Below are 17,397 nucleotides of genomic sequence, written 5' to 3' on the forward strand. Positions count from 1 at the left end.
GATCTGGGTTTGAATTCCATCTCTGTGACCTTGGGCAAACTGTATTACCTCTCTGGGTCTCTTTCTTCCATAAAATGAGGAGGTTAGACTAGTTAAGGCCCCTTCTGACTCTGAAATATGGAGAATACCTAACTGAGGCATCAGGGAGCCCAGAGCACTCTGGTGGACTTGCCAAGCGCACACAGCTGGTTACTGATGCAGTCAGAACTTGAACCCTGACTCCTAATTCAGTGTTCTTTCCGTTGTGCTACATTGCCTGGCCCTTTCTTTAGGAGTATTTGAGATGTTCCATACACCTGGCCTCCTTTTTGTAACATTTCTGAGAATAGAGGGAAGCATGGGTTAGACTCTTTATTTGAGGGAGCTCAAGACTCAAGCTTAGATATGGGTCATGAAACCGGTCAGTTGTGGATCTAGACAGGAGACCTTGTGCCCATTCCAAATCTGAATCTGAGGGATGGTGCTTCCAACCTTTGTTTTTATCAGTCTTCAGACACCGGGGTCCTTAAGAGGACCCTTGTTCAAAATGAGACTTCTAGTTCTTTATGGAGATAGCTTGACATCCTCCAAAGTAAGGAAGGGAGGGAGGGAGGAAAGAAGGAAGAAAGGAAGGAGAGAAGAAAGGAAGGAAGGAAGGAAGGAAGGAAGGAAGGAAGGAAGGAAGGAAGAAAGGAAGGAAAGAAGAAAGGAAGGAAGGAAGGAAGGAAGGAAGGAAGGAAGGAAGGAAGGAAGGAAGGAAGGAAGGAAGGAAAGAAGGAAGGGTAGAAGGAAGGAAGAAAAGGTGGAAGGGAGGAAGGGAGGGAGGGAGGGAGGGAGGAAGGAAGGGGAAAAATAAGGAAAATAAGGAAGGAAGGGAAGGAGGGAAGAAGAAAGGAAGGAAGGAAGGAAGTAAAGGTAGAAGAAAGGAAGGAAAGAAGGAAGGGTAGAAGGAAGGAAGAAAAGGTAGAAGGGATGAAGGAAGAAAAGGTAGAAGGGAGGGAGGGAAGAAGGAAGGAAGGAAGGAAGGAAGGAAGTAAAGGTAGAAGAAAGGAAGGAAAGAAGAAAGGAAGGAAGGAAGGAAAGAAGGAAGGGTAGAAGGAAGGAAGAAAAGGTGGAAGGGAGGGAGGGAGGAAGAAAGGGAAAGACAGAGGGAGGGATGGAGGAAAGAAGGAAGGAAGCAAGTATTTATTAAGTATCCACATTGTGCCAGGCATGGTGCTTGTATTTTATAGATATTGTCTCATTTTATCTTCATAACAACCCTTGCATATAGGTGCTATTATTTGCCCATTTTACAGATGAGGAAACTGAGAAAACAGAGCAGTTAACTGACTCATCCAGAATCACACAGATTGTAAGTCTCTGAGGCTAGATTTGAACTCAGATCTTCCTGACTCAAGGGCCTCTGAGGAACAAAAGCAGCAGAAACATGAGAGATCTGGTCATCTGGGGAACAACTTGTACCAACTCCCAAAGTACCCACAAAAGCAGGTGGTGATTTAGAGACCTCTGAGCTTTGAAGGGTGGAAACCAAAGGGTGGCAGCAGGAAAAGATGCTTTTCCCGAGATCATTGGCCCATAGAGCTGCAGCCAGAAGGGGCCTTAGAAGGAGCCCAGTCCAACTCCCTCCTTTTATAGATGAGGAAACAGATGCAGAGATTAGCGGGGGTCACAGTGCAGTGTTAGAGGGTGGATCAGAACACAGGTCTTCCGGACTCCAACAAGGTGAGCCTTACCTGATGATGCTCCACTCAGGCTCGATCCTCAGGATGGTGGGGTCCTCCACGTACTGGAAGTAGAGATCTGCATGGATCTTGGCCTTGTCCACCTGTACAAGCACCTTCGACTTCTCAGCCACCTCCTCTGAGGAAGTAGTGTTGCAAATGATGTGTGACGTGGATCGCCTTGGGAAAGAGGAGAAGCAGAAGACCGTGGGACTGGGCACTAGAGAGAGGGTGTGTGTGTGTGTGTGTGACTCCCACCCCCACTGCACCCCAACCTCAGGCCACCATATCAAAGTGACCCCTGGGGAACACAGCCCACAGAGCCTCTAACAGCCTCTCCTTCAAGGTAGCTCAACCCAGTGGAATCATGAAGAGCTCTCTGCCTCTGTCTCTCTGTCTCTCTCTGTATGTATGTGTTTCTGTCTGTCTCTGCCATTGTCTCTCTCTCTGCCTGTTTCTGTCTGTATGTCTCTCTGATTCTCTCTGACTTTGTCTCTCTCCATCTCTGCTTCTCTCCCGCCCCCACCTAGGGCTTCTCCTGCTCTGTGAGGGAATCTTCCCCGCCCCCCCCTTCTCCTCTCCCTCAGTGCTCTCCACAGAGAGTGCTCTAGAAAGCAGAATCCACCTGGACCACTTGTCCTCCTCTGTTACAGCCGCCCTGATCACACAATGGGTGACAGGATTTCCATCACAGTCTCTTCTTGTCTCTGTTCCCTAGGTACTCCTGCCTTTATTTTCTCAGCATGACTGTGTGTTTGTGTGTGTGTGTGTGTGTGTTTGTGGTGGTGGGGGGCAGGTGAGGATGGGCTGGTGCTCTAGGAAGCTCTGCTCCTGGACCACAAGAGAGTCAGTGACTGCAGAGCCAAGGCTCAGGGGAGTCAGCTCCAAACGAATCCTAGGAAATATCCTGTTTCTGGGAATGTACTCTACATTGAATCCAACTGAACTTCCCAAGGAGGTGGGGGCAGGCAGAAAAGTGAAAGCTGGGGAGGAGAAGAATGAGGGCAGCCCAGAGGAAGGACTCAGTGAAGGGGGTTTGCCTGGACCTGTAGCTCAGCAGGGTGGATGATTACACCTTTGCTGATATCATTTTTCAATGGTTATCATACTATATGCGACCTCCAATCACAGAATTCCAACCTCCCATAAAAATAAATACTTGTAGTTTCAGTTGCAGTTGACTCTTCATGATCCCATTTGGGGTTTTCTTGACTGAGATCATGGAGTGGTTAACCATTTCTTTCTCTAGCTCATTTTACAAATGAGGAAACTGAGGCGAACAGGGTTAAGTGACTTGCCCAGGGTCACACAGCTAGTAAGCATCTGAAGCCGGATTTGAACTCTGGTCTTCCTGATTCAAGGTTTGACACTCTATCTACTGTGCCATATAGCTGTCTTTGAACTGGAACAGAAGGTACTGCTAAAATGTCCTGGGGCACACAACAAAAAAGAAATACAATCAAGGAGCCATGATCAGAAATAGCTGTGCTTCCATCCCCTGGGGAGTCTCCACCTGGTGGCTTGGTGTCACTCCCTGAAGCTCCCACAAAGGTCAGTGCCACAGGGAAGGGGACTGTTACCTGTAGAAGAGGCAGGGCTGGTTTCCAAATGTCACCACCACGTTGCTGCCTGCATTCAAGTTGGTGCCAGTGATGGTCACTTGGGTGCCCCCAGACACGGGCCCACGGATGGGCTTCAGGTCAGACAGGGTCAGTGTCTGAGTAGAGAAAGACTCAGTTAAGAAGGTGAGGAAGAAAAAGCTCTGGAATTGGGTCTGAATCCCCCAACTATCGTTTGCAACCTGTCTTGCTTCTTCTCCCTGGGTCCCAGTTTCTTCAGTTATAAAATGAAAAAGTTGGACTAAATTATGAGTTTTTAACCTGGTATCAGTGAATTTCAAAATCTTTTGAAAACAATATTTCAGTATAATTGTTTTCCTTTGCAATCCTATATGTTTTATTTAAGGATTTATAAATGTCATTCTGTGAAGGGGTCCATAGGTCTTACTAGGCTGCTAGAAGGGATCCGTGACCCAAAAAGGTTCAGAATCTTTAGACAAAATGATTCCTGAGGTCCCTTTCAGCGGTAGCACTTGGGTGATTTTTCCTCCCTGAGACTCAGTTAATGCATTTGTAAAATGAAGGGACTGCACTTCCTTATTTCCAAGGTTCTTTCTAGCCTGAAATCCTGTGATAACATAGTGGAGAGCAGAGACTGAAAGGCTAGTCTGGGACGATCGCTAGTTCTCCAGCCCCTTCCCTTTGGCGTCTACCCCACGTTTCTTTGGCATTATCCTCTAGACACCTCTCCTGGAAAGGGGAAGCAATTTTCCTAGGGTCAAACCATAAGGTAACCACCCCTCAGAGTCTGACAAATCTGCTGATGAGGCCGTAACCTTTCAGTGGCTGGGTCTAGGGAGCTGTCCTTCTCTCCTGGTCCATAGGGCAGCAGGGTGGGCAAGGGGCCAGAGGAAGGAATCAGTATATTACAGAAGCCCCCACTGCCCTTCTGTAGGGCTGGGGTGGGGGGGGCAGAGAGAAAAATGTCTGTTTGTTCGAGGATTTGGAGTTGCAGTTTGGTCCTTCATTAGCATTTTAATGGAAAAACTTTCCACTCAGTCCCAAGTGAGAAGCCAGTATCTGCATTTAAATGAAGACTACCTCCCCCCACCCCTTTTAAGAATTATGGCCCCAAAGCTTGGAACTCGCCTCGCTCCTCTCAGCAGGCTGGTACCTGACTGACACAATGACTTTACCTAGAGCTGGGGATCAATAACACCATTAGAGGAGAAAAGAAACCCAGATGGCATATGCACACCAATGGGGTGGCCTTCGCCTGCCTTAGCACGGATCACACACACGTGGCGATGCTTGCTCATGCACGTGTCCTTGAAAAGGCTGTGCCCGTCCTTACCTGTGCGTGTGTTCAGGGTCACTGCAGCAGGTGACTAACTGCCTGGGGTCTCCTGCCGCTCCTGTACCACGCAGTTCCCCATCTTCTCTTCCACACTCCCCGCCTAGCCTTCCCTCCTTACCCCTTCCCTGACTCTGGGGCCTTCTCAGAACCCATCTCTGATAGCGGGTCTCCAGCCTCAGCTTCCTGTTTACCCCGGCTGTTCACTGAGACCTGGGAAGTCACTAACAACTCTTTCCGATGAAATGGAGAAACCCCCCCAGGCTTACCATCCATCCTCCCCAGCTTCCCAAGGTCCCCTGGACCTTACTCTCTGCCCTGCTTTTATCTATTCTTCTTGTTCAGTCATTTCAGTCCTGTCCAACCCTTTGTGACTGAGTTTGGGGTTTTCTTGGCAGAGATACTGGAATGATTTGCCATTTTTTTTCTAGCCCATTTTACAGATGAGGAAACAGAGGCAAACTGGGTTAATCCACTTGCCCTGAGTCACACAGCTAGTAAGTGAGAGTAAAGGAGTAGTGAGGGAGAGGTCAGATTTGAACTCAAGTCTTTCTGACTCTCTTTCTGCTGTTCCACCTACCTGCTCCTCCTTAATCCTTTGCAGGGACCAAATCCAGTCACCTGACATGCTGCCTAAGGATCCCTGGGCCCCAGTGCATTGTAGCAATTTCATCTCCTCGAATTAGCAGGTGAGCTCCTTGAGAGAAACCATGTGAGGACCGTTTTGCATCCTCATCACTTGGCACATAGAAGGGCCTAAAAATGCTTTTTCATTCATTCATTGACTCAGCCAAAGAATCCTGGAGTGGGCATCAGAGGACCTGGGTTTGAATTCTGGCTTGGCTTGATTTATTTAATTTCTCTGGGCCTCAGTTTCCTCATCTGTAGAATGAAGTAATTGGGCTAGATTGCCTCTAAGATCCTAAGATCTCTTCTGGATCTAACATTTTATGATTCCTTTATTTCAAGCCCTCTCTCTACATGTTTCCTTGGTTTCCCTCTATAAAGGGAAAGGGGGTTGACCTTCTCCCCTTACTGACCTATTCCAGGAAGGGAGAGGACAGCAAACTAGTATTAGAAGCATATGGGGTGTTTGGTGGGGAAATGCTGTCAGTATCTAGGTGTTTCAAAGCAACCTCCCTTAAAACAAAATCTCCCATTTGGTTAAAGGGAATTTCAACATCTAAAGAAGCTTTAGACTAGCTTTGCCTGTATGCAAGGGTTTAGGGAAGTAAATAATCTAGGCTGCCTTCACTTTTCACAGTCTTGGTATAATCAGAGCCTGGATTGAAGGAGTTATTCAGAGGGGGGAGGATGTGATGGAGAAACATTTGAAAGTTGCGAGAAAAGTATTAATTATTCAAGCCATGCTTCATAAATATTTCACTATGGGTTTGTATGGAAAATCAGATTTGGGATTATTTACTCTCTCCTCACTCTGCTCAGTGGCTGGAGTAAGAGAGACAAGGAAGCAACAATGATGCCTCGCTCCAGGGAGAGGCTCTTGGGAAGAGCTGACTTTTTGAACCCCCTCCTCCAACCCCACAGCCCTGCATTTAGGGGGTAGGACTCCTGAACATCCATGGAAGGGTTACTAAACATCCCCCTACCTCCCCATCCTGTGGAGTAACTGCAGGAAGGTGCCAATTTAGTACCTCCAAACCCTAATAGAGAATTTAACCTTTGGTTCCTGGATAATGTGGTGTGTGGCCATGGTGCACTGAGGAGGGGAAGAAAGAAAATATATGGCTCCATGATGTTGGAAAGGGAGGGCAGGGGAATTCAAAGCCCCTCTTCTATTCCCTGAAATGGTAAGAATCTACTGACCCACCCCTGCCCCTCTGGGGCCCTATGTGTGGGTGCCAAGTGATACAACTTTCAAATGTAACTTGGGATAATGGGAAGTCTCATAGCATCATTGATCTAGAACTAAAAAGTATCTCCAAGGCTATCTAATTTGAGCTCTCCATTTTATAGATGGAAAATGAATTCTAAGGTTAAGTGACTTGCCCAAGGTCACGCAGAAGAGAAGAGATCTGAACCCAGGTCCTTTGATTTCAGAGTCAGTTGTCTTACAATGTTATCATGGTGTGCCCTTAACCAGTACCTCCCCTAACCTTCTGTAAAGTTTTCTTATCTAGGCAAACTCTTATCATTTAAGGATATAGTTGAAGTAGGAGGGAAGGAGCAGAATCAGGTTTTGGTAATTATGTGCCCAATGTGGATCTCTCCCTCAGAGTTGTGGCTAGACCCAACCCCCACCCCCTAGAAGAGCCCTCAGTTGATTTGGGGTCCTGCACCCCAAAAGATAACAGTGGGTTAATGGAGGAAGACAGTGGAATGGGAAGAGAATTGGTGGTGATGGTGGTGGCCCTTCATTCTCTAAGACGACAATGACATTACAAGGGTGATGTCTTGACTTGCGTATGAAGTGGATATGAGTGGGGTAGAACTTTGCAATGTCATCAACTTCACTTTTCCCTCCAGAGTCATCGAAGTTCAGTAGTAAGACAAAGGTCAAGACATCTGGTGATGGCCCAAGATCCAAGGAGCCAAATGTACCCCAAGCTTTTACCCAAGTTAGTGGAAAGGGAATAGGATGGATGTGGAATTAGAAGACCTGGGTTAAATTCTCAGCTCTTCTACTTGATGTGACTTAGGATAAGTTCTCCATCTCTCTAGACCCCAGTGTAAAATGACGGGGCTTGGATGAGATCATAGGGACATACATCTAGAAAGAGAAGGGGCTCCTTTATTTGGCATATAACTAAACTGAGGCGCATAGAGGTTAAGCGATTTGTCCAAGGTTACCCAAGTAGAAAGTAGGATTTGAGACTGAACCTAGTTTCTGTCTACTACATCCCCCTGCCTTTCTATAAAAAAAAATGGCAGCTAATATTTCTTTCTGCATTAAAATTCTATGATTCTACATAAAAATGCTAAATAAAATGTAAGCGGGGGAGTCTGTGTTAAATGTTTGGACAAGTGACACAGACAACAAATGGTGCGTGAGTTCAAGGAAGAAGATGCATGTGATCAGAGGATTGGTGGAGGAGAAAGGATTCAAGCAGGGCCTTGAAGGATGACTTAGAACAGCTGGAAGGAAGAATGGGGAGATGTGGAGGTCTAAATGCACATGGCTTTTGGATGCAGTGTCCATTGCCCATGGCCAGACAGAGGAGGAGATGAGGTTGAATGGGATGAGTAGAGGAAGCGAGGTGGTGCAATGATGAGAGTGCCAGTCCTGGAGTCTAGAAGACTCCGATTGATGTCTATTTCATGTGGGGGCAAGGAATAGGTGGAAAAAGGGGGAAAGAGGGAGAACAGACAGAGAGGTGACGATAGTGGGGGACAGGGGTGGTGAGGGAAAGGATCTAGTAAAAAGATGTGGGGAAGGTGAGATGGATGAATGAGGAAATGGGAGAGTGGTGGGGCAGGGGCAGTGAATGGGTACTGAGGCCAAGGGACAGATGAGGTGAGAATGTGACATGATGGGATAGGGTACAAATGCAGTGGGATGCTATTTTGACAGGATGGGAGAATGGTAAGAATGATGGCATGACAGCAAGGATAACCTTGGGCATGTTGGGATAAATCTAGGAGAACCAAGGGAGGCAACATATAATGGAATGATTCCTGAACCTTGAGCCCAGAAGATCTAGGTTCAGATCTCAGCTCCAAAATATACCTGCTTTGTCATCATGGGCAAATTCATTAAGCTCTCGTAAATGAATGAATGAATTAAGGCTTCCTCACCTGAGACAGCATGGTGTTGTAAAAAGGAGATTGATTTTGGAGTCAGATCTTAGGTATAAAGACTGAGAGCATGTCATTAAAATTCTCTGAGTCTCAGTTTCCTTATCTGTGAAATAGGGATGACAATTGCACTTGCACTGCCTACCCTGCAGTTTATTGAGGAAAGAAGTTTACAAGCCTTCATAGAATCATAGGATAATAAGGACAGGGGTCTTAGGAATCATCCAGTTGGGGCTCAGGGAGGTCAAGTGATTTTGCCAAGTTTACACAGGAAGAGATTTCGTAACCAAGTCTCCCGGATCCAAGGAAAGTGTTTTCCATTTTTAATTTTTCAATTTTCTAAATTCTCTTTATTCATACCATGCATTTAGCAAACACCAACAAACACAAATGCTGCCTTCTAAAAAGAAAAGAAAGGGGAGGTATATAAAAAAAACATTAATCTCTATTGTGTATGGCTTGGATTTTTTTTAAAAAAGCATACACTGGACACAATAGAGCCAACACAGCTCTGCTTGTCTGTGACCTCTTCTGAACTTCCTTCTGCTCTTTTCTGGGTATTTTTAAATGTTTCATCAATGCTCTTTTCATCTTTTTTTTTTTTTTGTATTCCTATCACCACCCTCCCCAACAATGCCCCTCCTTTATAACAGAAAGGTATAGTTAAGCGGGCCTCGGTGTTTTCTCACTATATTATTAAGCCTCTCTAAAACACTTTATACATGGGAGCAATTATTTTTATTCTTCTAATTTGAAAGGACAGGCTCCTGAAAGAGCCACTTGGGTCCTGGGCTGGAGGCCCTGGCAGTATCTCCAGCATCATAGACAGCGTCCCAGCCCGGGGCACGAGGACTGGGAGGCAGCTGTTACGGCTATTGTGACTCACCATGAAATAGTACAGCTTGGAAGAGCGGGCCATGAACTCGGGCTTGCACTCGGCCACGCAGATCTCCACAAAACCAGCGTGCTGGCTGGGCTTGGCCTCCCCCATCTCACACACAATCCTGCAGGCAAAAGAAGAGAAGCCTGAGCTAGATAATAGGGCTAACTGCCCTCCCTACATCCGCCCTGCCATGCCATGGAGGGAAAACAAGACATCGGCTGGATTTGGAGTCAGAGGCCCTAGATCCAAATCCAGACTCTGCCTCTGATTGACCATGTGACCTTGGGCCTCAGTTTCCCCATCTGTAAAAGGAGGGGCTTGGACTAGATGACTTCTGAGGCACTAGTACGCTGATTTTGTGAGTTTTGGCAGATGATATGCCCCATCCACAAAGCTTAATGGGATTGAGGGAAAAGTGCCTGGTTTAGCATCAGAAGACCTCTGTTTGAATACCAGCTCCATGACCTCGGGCAATTCAGTTCTTATTTCTGAGACTCAGTTTCCTTACCTGTAAAATGGGGATAACAGTGGTACCTACTTCCCAGGGTTGTTGGTGGGATCAAATGAGAATTGTGAAGCACTTGGCACAGTAAGCGATAGATAAATGTTAGCTATGATTATTAGTGTAAAATGAAGTGGTCAGATGGTAGATTATTTTTATTCTGCTACCATTGTTTAATAATCTTGTAATGAATCCATCTGTATTCAATGGTTGGAATTGTAGATTATTTTCAAGGCCCCTTGCAGGTCTAAGTTTCTGATCCCATGAAAGAAGGGTTACTTGTAGGGTACAGTTGGAAAAATGATAGGGTAAGGGCTCTGGTCTGAAGACCTGAAGCCTCAATCTTTGGAGCCGCTGTGAACAGACAGAGGAAGGTCAGGAGAAATCCTTGGTGTTCTTGATGCAAAGGCTATTGGGAATCTGGTCTGGATCCAGCTGAGCTAACGGGATTGTTTGGGTATCATAGCATGATAGAGCTAGAAGAAACTTTAGAATAGAGGTCAGCTAGGCTTTAGATTATTTAAAAGAGGAGGATGTTGAGGTCCAGGTAAATTATCTGACCTGCCCAGTGTCATACAGGTAGCAAGCCCTGAGGTGTGTCTTATGCAATACTCTTTCCATTACTACGCACAGGTAAAGGGCCATAGGGAGGAGAGGAGAGGAGAGGTGACAGTGGAGAACATTAGTTTCCCTTGCAATGCTATCTGGGAGGCTAGAAAATTTCAATGACTTATTTCAAGGATATTCAAGGCACAGACCTAGCCTCACCTGGGTGGCCTCAACCCTGGGATTACTGTGGTCTTGCCATTGGTTGTTTTCTCAGGTCAGTATGTTTTGCAAAGACAGAAGTCATTCAAAGCACCAGGAGTACATGTGGTTGAAGAGCATCATTTCTCATATTCAGAGTATGAGTCCTGGGTCCTCCAGGGCAAAGGTAAGTAAAGGAGGATGATGGGTGCTGGGAGTGCACTGAACAATTCATACTCATACTTCTGTGGTACCTTTCATTTTATTTCACTCTTCCACCTTTAATCAGGACCCACTATCTCTTGCCCTCTCCTCCCCCCGCCCATACTATTCTCCTCTCCTTATCTCTCTGCTTTACTCTCAATTCGGTATTATACTTAACTTTTTTCCAGTCTACTCCTCTAGTCCTAAGTTCACCTGTGAGCAAACCTGAATGGCAAGGCACCCCTTTCCTTCCCCACACCCTCCTTTTTTTCTGCACTGAATGGACCCCACTTACTGTTCTGCAGGGATGTATCCATCCACCAGGGGGCTGCATTCCACCCCTGCCACCTTGACATGGGAAGCAATGTCTCGGAATTCTAGACCCAGGTTCTCTCCTCGGATGGTCACCTTGGTGCCTCCTTCCCGGGGACCTGTTGACGGGCTGATCTAGAGGGAGGGAGGAAGACAGAAGCAAACCAAGTGAAAGTGAGGGGCGCTAACCTGGAACTTGGGTTATCAAAATCAAGACAGGTCATAAAGTGATATATTGGTCCATGAATTATCACTGCTATGTCAGTCAATCAATCGATCAATCAATAAACATTTATTAAGTGCCTGCAACATGCCCGCCACCCCTACCAATTCCCATCCAATCTGTCACATGTTTCAGATGATGGCACAACCCCAATATTATTTGTGGTCATTGATCCTTACAAGCAACTGACTTCTATGATAACATGCTTGCCCATTTGTCAAGTACTAGCTGGTTGCCAACTCTTGATGGAAACAATACTGCCTAACTGATGGGGAAAGGGAAAGCAGTGCTTTCTCTTTCCTAACTGTGGCTAACTGATTTCCTATTTAGTGCCAAAGCCCCAAGAGGGCAGCCTGGGTACTGTAACTATCAATTAACAGTCACTTTTGGCAAAGCACTTTAAAGCCATGTCTTTTTAATGAGCCAATATTCAAAGCTCTTGATAGGATCCATAACTACTGGAAAGCAGGAGAGAAAAAAGGAGGGAAGGTTACCACCCCCAATCCCTCCTAGGCTGTTAGTAGCAGAATCATGAGGAAAGGTCCAGAACTCTCTGAGCACATTCCCAGGACTATAAAAGCATTTCATTATAATCCATCCAACTTCACAGTTGGGCTTGATTCAAATCTGCAAATAGATTTAAGTGGGAGTTTACCCCTGTGCTTTGGTCACAGTGACTGAGTTTACTATCCCAAGGGGTGCCATATGCATTAAGATCCCAAATTGGAAATTTTAGGAACCAAGGTTTGGAAGGCTGCTTTGAGGTAGGATCAGAATATAAATAAATACAGTTAGGCCTTCACACTCTTAATGGCAGTAACTAGCAAGGATATAACACATTCAGTGCCAGGATTTTGAGGCATTTTATGGGCCAAGATGGTGGCAAATATCAGTATTCCATTGCCAGCATTCCTGACACCTGGATCTTGATCAAGGTTAGGGAGTGAATTAGTGCAGCAGAGAGGAGAACTCATAAGACCTGCATTTTAATCTTTTCTATGTTGCCTGTAACCCATATAGCATGGTGAATAGAGAACCAAAAAAATCTGGGTTCAAGTCCTGCCCTGATCACAAACTGTTTGATCTTGGACAAGTCATTTAATCTCCTAGTGCTTCAGGCAATACTCTATGATTAGAAATCTCAGAGAAGTTGGTGACCTGTTTTGGGAGAGGGTTTTTTCACCTGTGAATTTCCTAAACCAGTATAATCCTATATCCAATCCCTTCCTTATTCCTCTTCCATGTACCCTGATAAGTCAGGGGTATAGTCCCATCTCTAAGTTGGGCATAAAGAAGAAAACTTCTAAGAGAAAATCGGCTATCTGTCTTTGAGCCAGGCAGGAGGAAAGGAGCCTGGTCCTCAGAGAGGGGAAGGGGAAGGACCAATTGGAGAGAAGCTTATGCCCTTTCCATAATCCCCTCAGCCAGTCCCTACAGCACGTCCGATGCCAGGGCTGCCAATGCTGACATGGTATTCCAGCCCCTACCTTGTCATACTGAAAAAAAGAGGAGTTTTATCTGTCAGACCATCCTTATTCCTGGATTCCCTTGAGTGACAGTGCCAATACACGAGTTGGTAAATAGCCTTAGGTTCCGGGGAGGTTTGTTTAATTTGCTGTCTCCTCCCAGTGATTTCTTTGGACATGGGCCAGGAAGTTAGAAGCTCCTTCCACTCATGGCAGACATGCTATTGGCAATGATGTACAGTTGGCCCAGGGAGATTACTTTTCTGTTAATGGCTCTGGGAACAGCCTCAGCACTGAAGTCAAGGTGTGGCCAGTCTTCCAGAAACTCTGAAAGGGTGGGGTTAATTGGTAGGGCTTCATGGAGGGAGAGAGGCACCTTTCTAGAGTAGGGTCTTGAGATTTCTCTGTGCCAAGGGCAGAGGGGAACAAGATGGGGACCACGAGTTATGGGAAAAGGGATCCCCAAACTTTTTTGTAGTTGAGAATTCCTTTAAATTGATTTTGAGCTGCTAGTCCTCAGGAGAGAGCCTCAGAAAGGAAGCTCCTCGTGGATGGAACAGAAGAGGGGACAATCAGCTGAATCAAAGAATCAGTGTGAGAGTCAATCAGTCCTGTTTGCTGACCTTATCAAAGCTGGCATACTCACATTTTCTCTTCAACCCCAAACCACAAAGAAAACAATTGAGAAAGGATTGAAGGAAAACAGAAAGGGGAGAGGGCTAAAACTCTCAGTGTCCACAGCACGTTCAAGGCAGTGGACAGTAGGGCCAGGACCTTAAAAGAACCAAGGAAAAATGGACCAGTGTCGGGAGCACATCAGGCTGTAGCTTGGCCAGTTAGCTAGGGAACAGGGTGTAGTCCTGGCAGAGGGCAGCTCTGGCCCGGGAGATACTTCGGGAAGTCTTGTTATTCATGACAAGACTGAAAAAATTCAAAATTCTACAGCTCCTTATGCATTAGACAAATATTTATTATCATAATCACAGAATCCTAGCTCAAGAACTGAAAGGGACCTCAGAGGTCTCCTACCCCAACCCCCTTATTTTATAGGTAAGGAACCAAAGGCCGTGGACATTAAGTCTAAGGTGATACAAAGAAGTAACCACCAGAGATGGGATGTGAACTTTGATCTGCTGACCCCAGAGCCATGGAGGCCTCTTTCCACTAAACCATTTTCACTTTTTTTTTTAAACTAGACTTCTGAATTTCTTTGGTCTAGAGGGCTTCTGATGAGGAACTCCCTCTATGAATGCAGACTGGCACCTGCTGTACAATTTATAACCTTAGAGAATTGCCTGGGACTCTGAGAAATTAAATGACTTACCCAGGGTCACAAATCCAGTCTTCATCTGAGTTAGGACTTAAACCCAGGCCTTTCCAACTTTTAGGCTAGTTCTCAATCTATCATGTCATGCTCCTCTCAAAATAATGTCTTATTTCCATTTAATGTAATTATAACAATTCTTCCTTATCACCAGTTCTTAGCCTGGGATTTTTGAACTTATTTAAAAAATCTATTGATAACAGCATTTTGGCATATTTGGCTTCCTTTGTAAGCAAAAAGTATTTTATTTCATGCACTTAAAAATACTATTCTGAGGACTCCATAAGTTTCTCCAGACTGCCTAAGAGGTCTGTCTCTCACATACACACACACATTAAGAATTTCAACCTTACATCATTATTAAATAATAATTATGTACAAATTTCTACATATTCACAGTATCTGGAGTTTGCAAAGCACTTTTTCCCTCAAATTCCATATGGTAGGGAACAGAAATATTGCCAGCCCATTTTAATAGATGAGGACACTGAGACCCAGAAAGGTTAAGTGGTTTGCTCAATGTCACACCACCATGGAATGCCATAGACAGCATTCCAGCTGATCTTCAGACTCTCTCTGCTGGTTTTTCTACTTATACCCAAGATGTCTTTCTAATTTGTTAAGAATCTATTGTGTTCAGAGCATTATGCTCAGGATTAAACAATTTCTATAATCCTCAATCTCTTCCCTCATGGAAATTAATGCTTTCAGGAGGATATAGGAATATATGTGTGTATGTATATATATATATATGTGTGTGTGTGTGTGTGTGTGTATACATATATGTGTATGTTTATATACACATGGGTATACACATCTAGGTATGTCTATATATACAAACACACATGTATCCTTCAGTCATTTCAGTCATGTCTAACTCTTTTTGATCTCATTTAGGGTTTTCTTGGCAGAGATATTGGAGTCATCTGCCACTTCCTTCTCCAGCTCATTTTACAGATGAAGAAATTGAGGCAAACAGGATTAAGTGATTTTCTCAGGGTCACACAGCTAGTAAGTGTCTGCATCCAGACTGAACTCTAGTCTTCCTGACTCCCAGACATCTAGGTGGTACAGTAAATAATGTGCCAGACCTGGAATCAGGAAGACGCATCTTCCTGAGTTCAAATCTGACCTCAGATACCTACTAGTTATATGACCCTGGACAAGTCATTTAACCCTGTTTGCCTCAGTTTCCTCATCTGTAAAAAAAAAAAAGCTGGAGAAGGAAATGGTGAACCATTCTAGTAACTCTGCCACGAAAACTCCAATGCAGTCACAAAGAATCAGACAAGATTGAAATGACTGAACAACAAACTTCCTGCCTCCAGACCAGTTCTCTGTCCACTGTGCCACCTAGCTGCCTCCTACATGTATATACATATTAACATATATTATCCTTATATGTATACGTGTGTGCTTGTAGATGATAGATACTAGATAAGGCAGATTTCATATTATCTTTATTTACATATTAAGAGACTGAGAAGGTGCCAACTTGAATGCATAGAGGGAGCTTCCTTATTCTCCCTTATTTGGGATTCCACTGTACCAATGATATCACAGGTCTTGTCTCCATTCCCTGCCCCTACACATGCACACATGCATTTCTGTGTACGTACATGTGCATGTGCTTGTGTGTGTGTGCTGCCCAGATGGTTGATTTCTTGAATATGAGGGGCTGCACAGAGAGGAAACTTGTCTCCATTTAGGCCCACACTTCTTTTACAGCTTAGGGCCCCGGAGAGTTGTCTTGGACACTGAGACACTGAGAAGTCGGGAGCACAGCGGTGAGTGCCAGAGGCAGGACTCGACCCTCGGCCGCCCCGAAACTGAGGCCTCGTCTCCCTGCCTTCATTCTGCCCTGCAGGGTCTGCCATGACACCAATGATGATCATAGTTGGCGTTCACTCGGGGCCTTACAGTTTACAAAATGCTTCACGACTGTTCTCTCATTGAATCCTTGCAATATTCATGGGGCAAGTAGTGTGAATGTTATTATCTCCATATTAAAGATGAAACTTTATAGAACTTTTATAAAGGATCAAATCAAATAATGTGTACGGAAGTGCTGATGTGGTCTATAGAAAGCGCCTTGTAACATCAGCATCGTGTGCTAAAAGCACTTAATGTAGTGCTTGGAACATGGTACACACTTCATAGAGTTTGTTGATCGACTGATTGATTAAAAGAATCTACACAGTGGGTGCTAGCTCAGGGCTGTTGCCTGACTTGTAGGACACAGCACAAATAGCTCAGGATTGGCAGTCAAAGGGTCTGGCTTAGAATCCCTCCTCTTCCCCCTTTCCTCTTTATATAACTTTGGGCAGGCCCTTTGCCATTCTTACACCTCACTTGTCTTTATCTACAAAATGAGAGGGTTGGATTAAATGACTTCTAAGTGTCCTGTGATCAGGAGGCAAGAGTTTTGGACCTGGAAACAGGAAGACCCTAGTTCAAATCTAGCCTTCCTAGTTGTGTGACTCTGGGCAAGTCACGTAACCTCTCCCAGCTTCCATTTCTTCTAATTGTAGAATGAGGGCAATGACAGCATCTATCTCCTGGCATTGTTGTGAGGACAAAATGAGATAATATCTGTAAAGCACCCTGCAAACCTTAAAGTCCTATAGAAATACTAGTTATTGTTATTTATTTTAAACTGTTATCAATCACCATAGAGAGAAATCAGAAAGTAACTGACAAGGACTTTTCAGATTACTGAGGCTTACCCAAGGTTCATGGGAAGAGTCAATTAGCTAGAGCCAACAAGCCACATTGGCCCTGAGTTTGCCCCACCTGCGGTAACCCTAGGATACAACTCCCCGCTCTGACTCCAGAATGGTCTCTCAGAGGTCTACTCTGAACCCAGGATTTAGAGAGGAGGATACCTTGGCTCACCTCATTGATGCGGGGGTTGGTACACTTGCCATTAATACTTGACAGTTCCAGCCATTTGTTTTCCTGGGTGGGGCAGTGCTGTCGGAGGGTGCATTGGCCCAGCCCTTGGCACCAGCCACACTCGAAGTCTGGGTCAGCCTTGAGGCACAGGCCACAGCTTTCTCGCATGGCCCCACACTTGTAGAGATGAACTGTGGGCAAAGCACAAGAAATGGACCTTGAGGAAGAAAGTTAGAAGAACAGTGAATGGAGTCTAGGACTGGAGCCTACAGGGCAGACAGAGAAGGGGGCCTCAGTGGTAGGATACAGGACGTAAGATGACAGCTTTTATAATTGAATAGGATGCAAGCTGACTGACTCCATCTGGAGAGACGGATTTAATAATCAAACAATAGTCTCCTTACCACCTTCAACAATGTTTCTCCCATTCCTGCAGGGTCTGTACTAGTCCAAAAGTCTACCTGTTAAA

At 45.2% G+C, this 17,397-nt stretch overlaps 1 protein-coding gene across 2 annotated transcripts in view; it reads right to left on the reverse strand.

Moving 5' to 3' along the window:
* Window positions 1-17,397, reverse strand: part of PLXNA4 (plexin A4) — a 780,904-nt gene that overhangs the window by 90,072 nt on the left and 673,435 nt on the right. For both annotated transcript variants that reach the window (XM_069087251.1, XM_069087250.1), the window contains 5 exons: window positions 16,929-17,119; window positions 11,004-11,155; window positions 9,259-9,376; window positions 3,284-3,420; window positions 1,716-1,883 (listed from right to left, as the gene is read on the reverse strand). In XM_069087251.1, coding sequence (XP_068943352.1) covers window positions 1,716-1,883; window positions 3,284-3,420; window positions 9,259-9,376; window positions 11,004-11,155; window positions 16,929-17,119 — 766 coding nt within the window. The remainder of the gene's footprint in view (window positions 1-1,715; window positions 1,884-3,283; window positions 3,421-9,258; window positions 9,377-11,003; window positions 11,156-16,928; window positions 17,120-17,397) is intronic.

Source organism: Petaurus breviceps, unplaced genomic scaffold (assembly GCF_028583685.1).
Source record: "Petaurus breviceps papuanus isolate PSGF00001 unplaced genomic scaffold, PetGlider_PUasm1.0 181, whole genome shotgun sequence".
Taxonomy (NCBI): domain Eukaryota; kingdom Metazoa; phylum Chordata; class Mammalia; order Diprotodontia; family Petauridae; genus Petaurus; species Petaurus breviceps.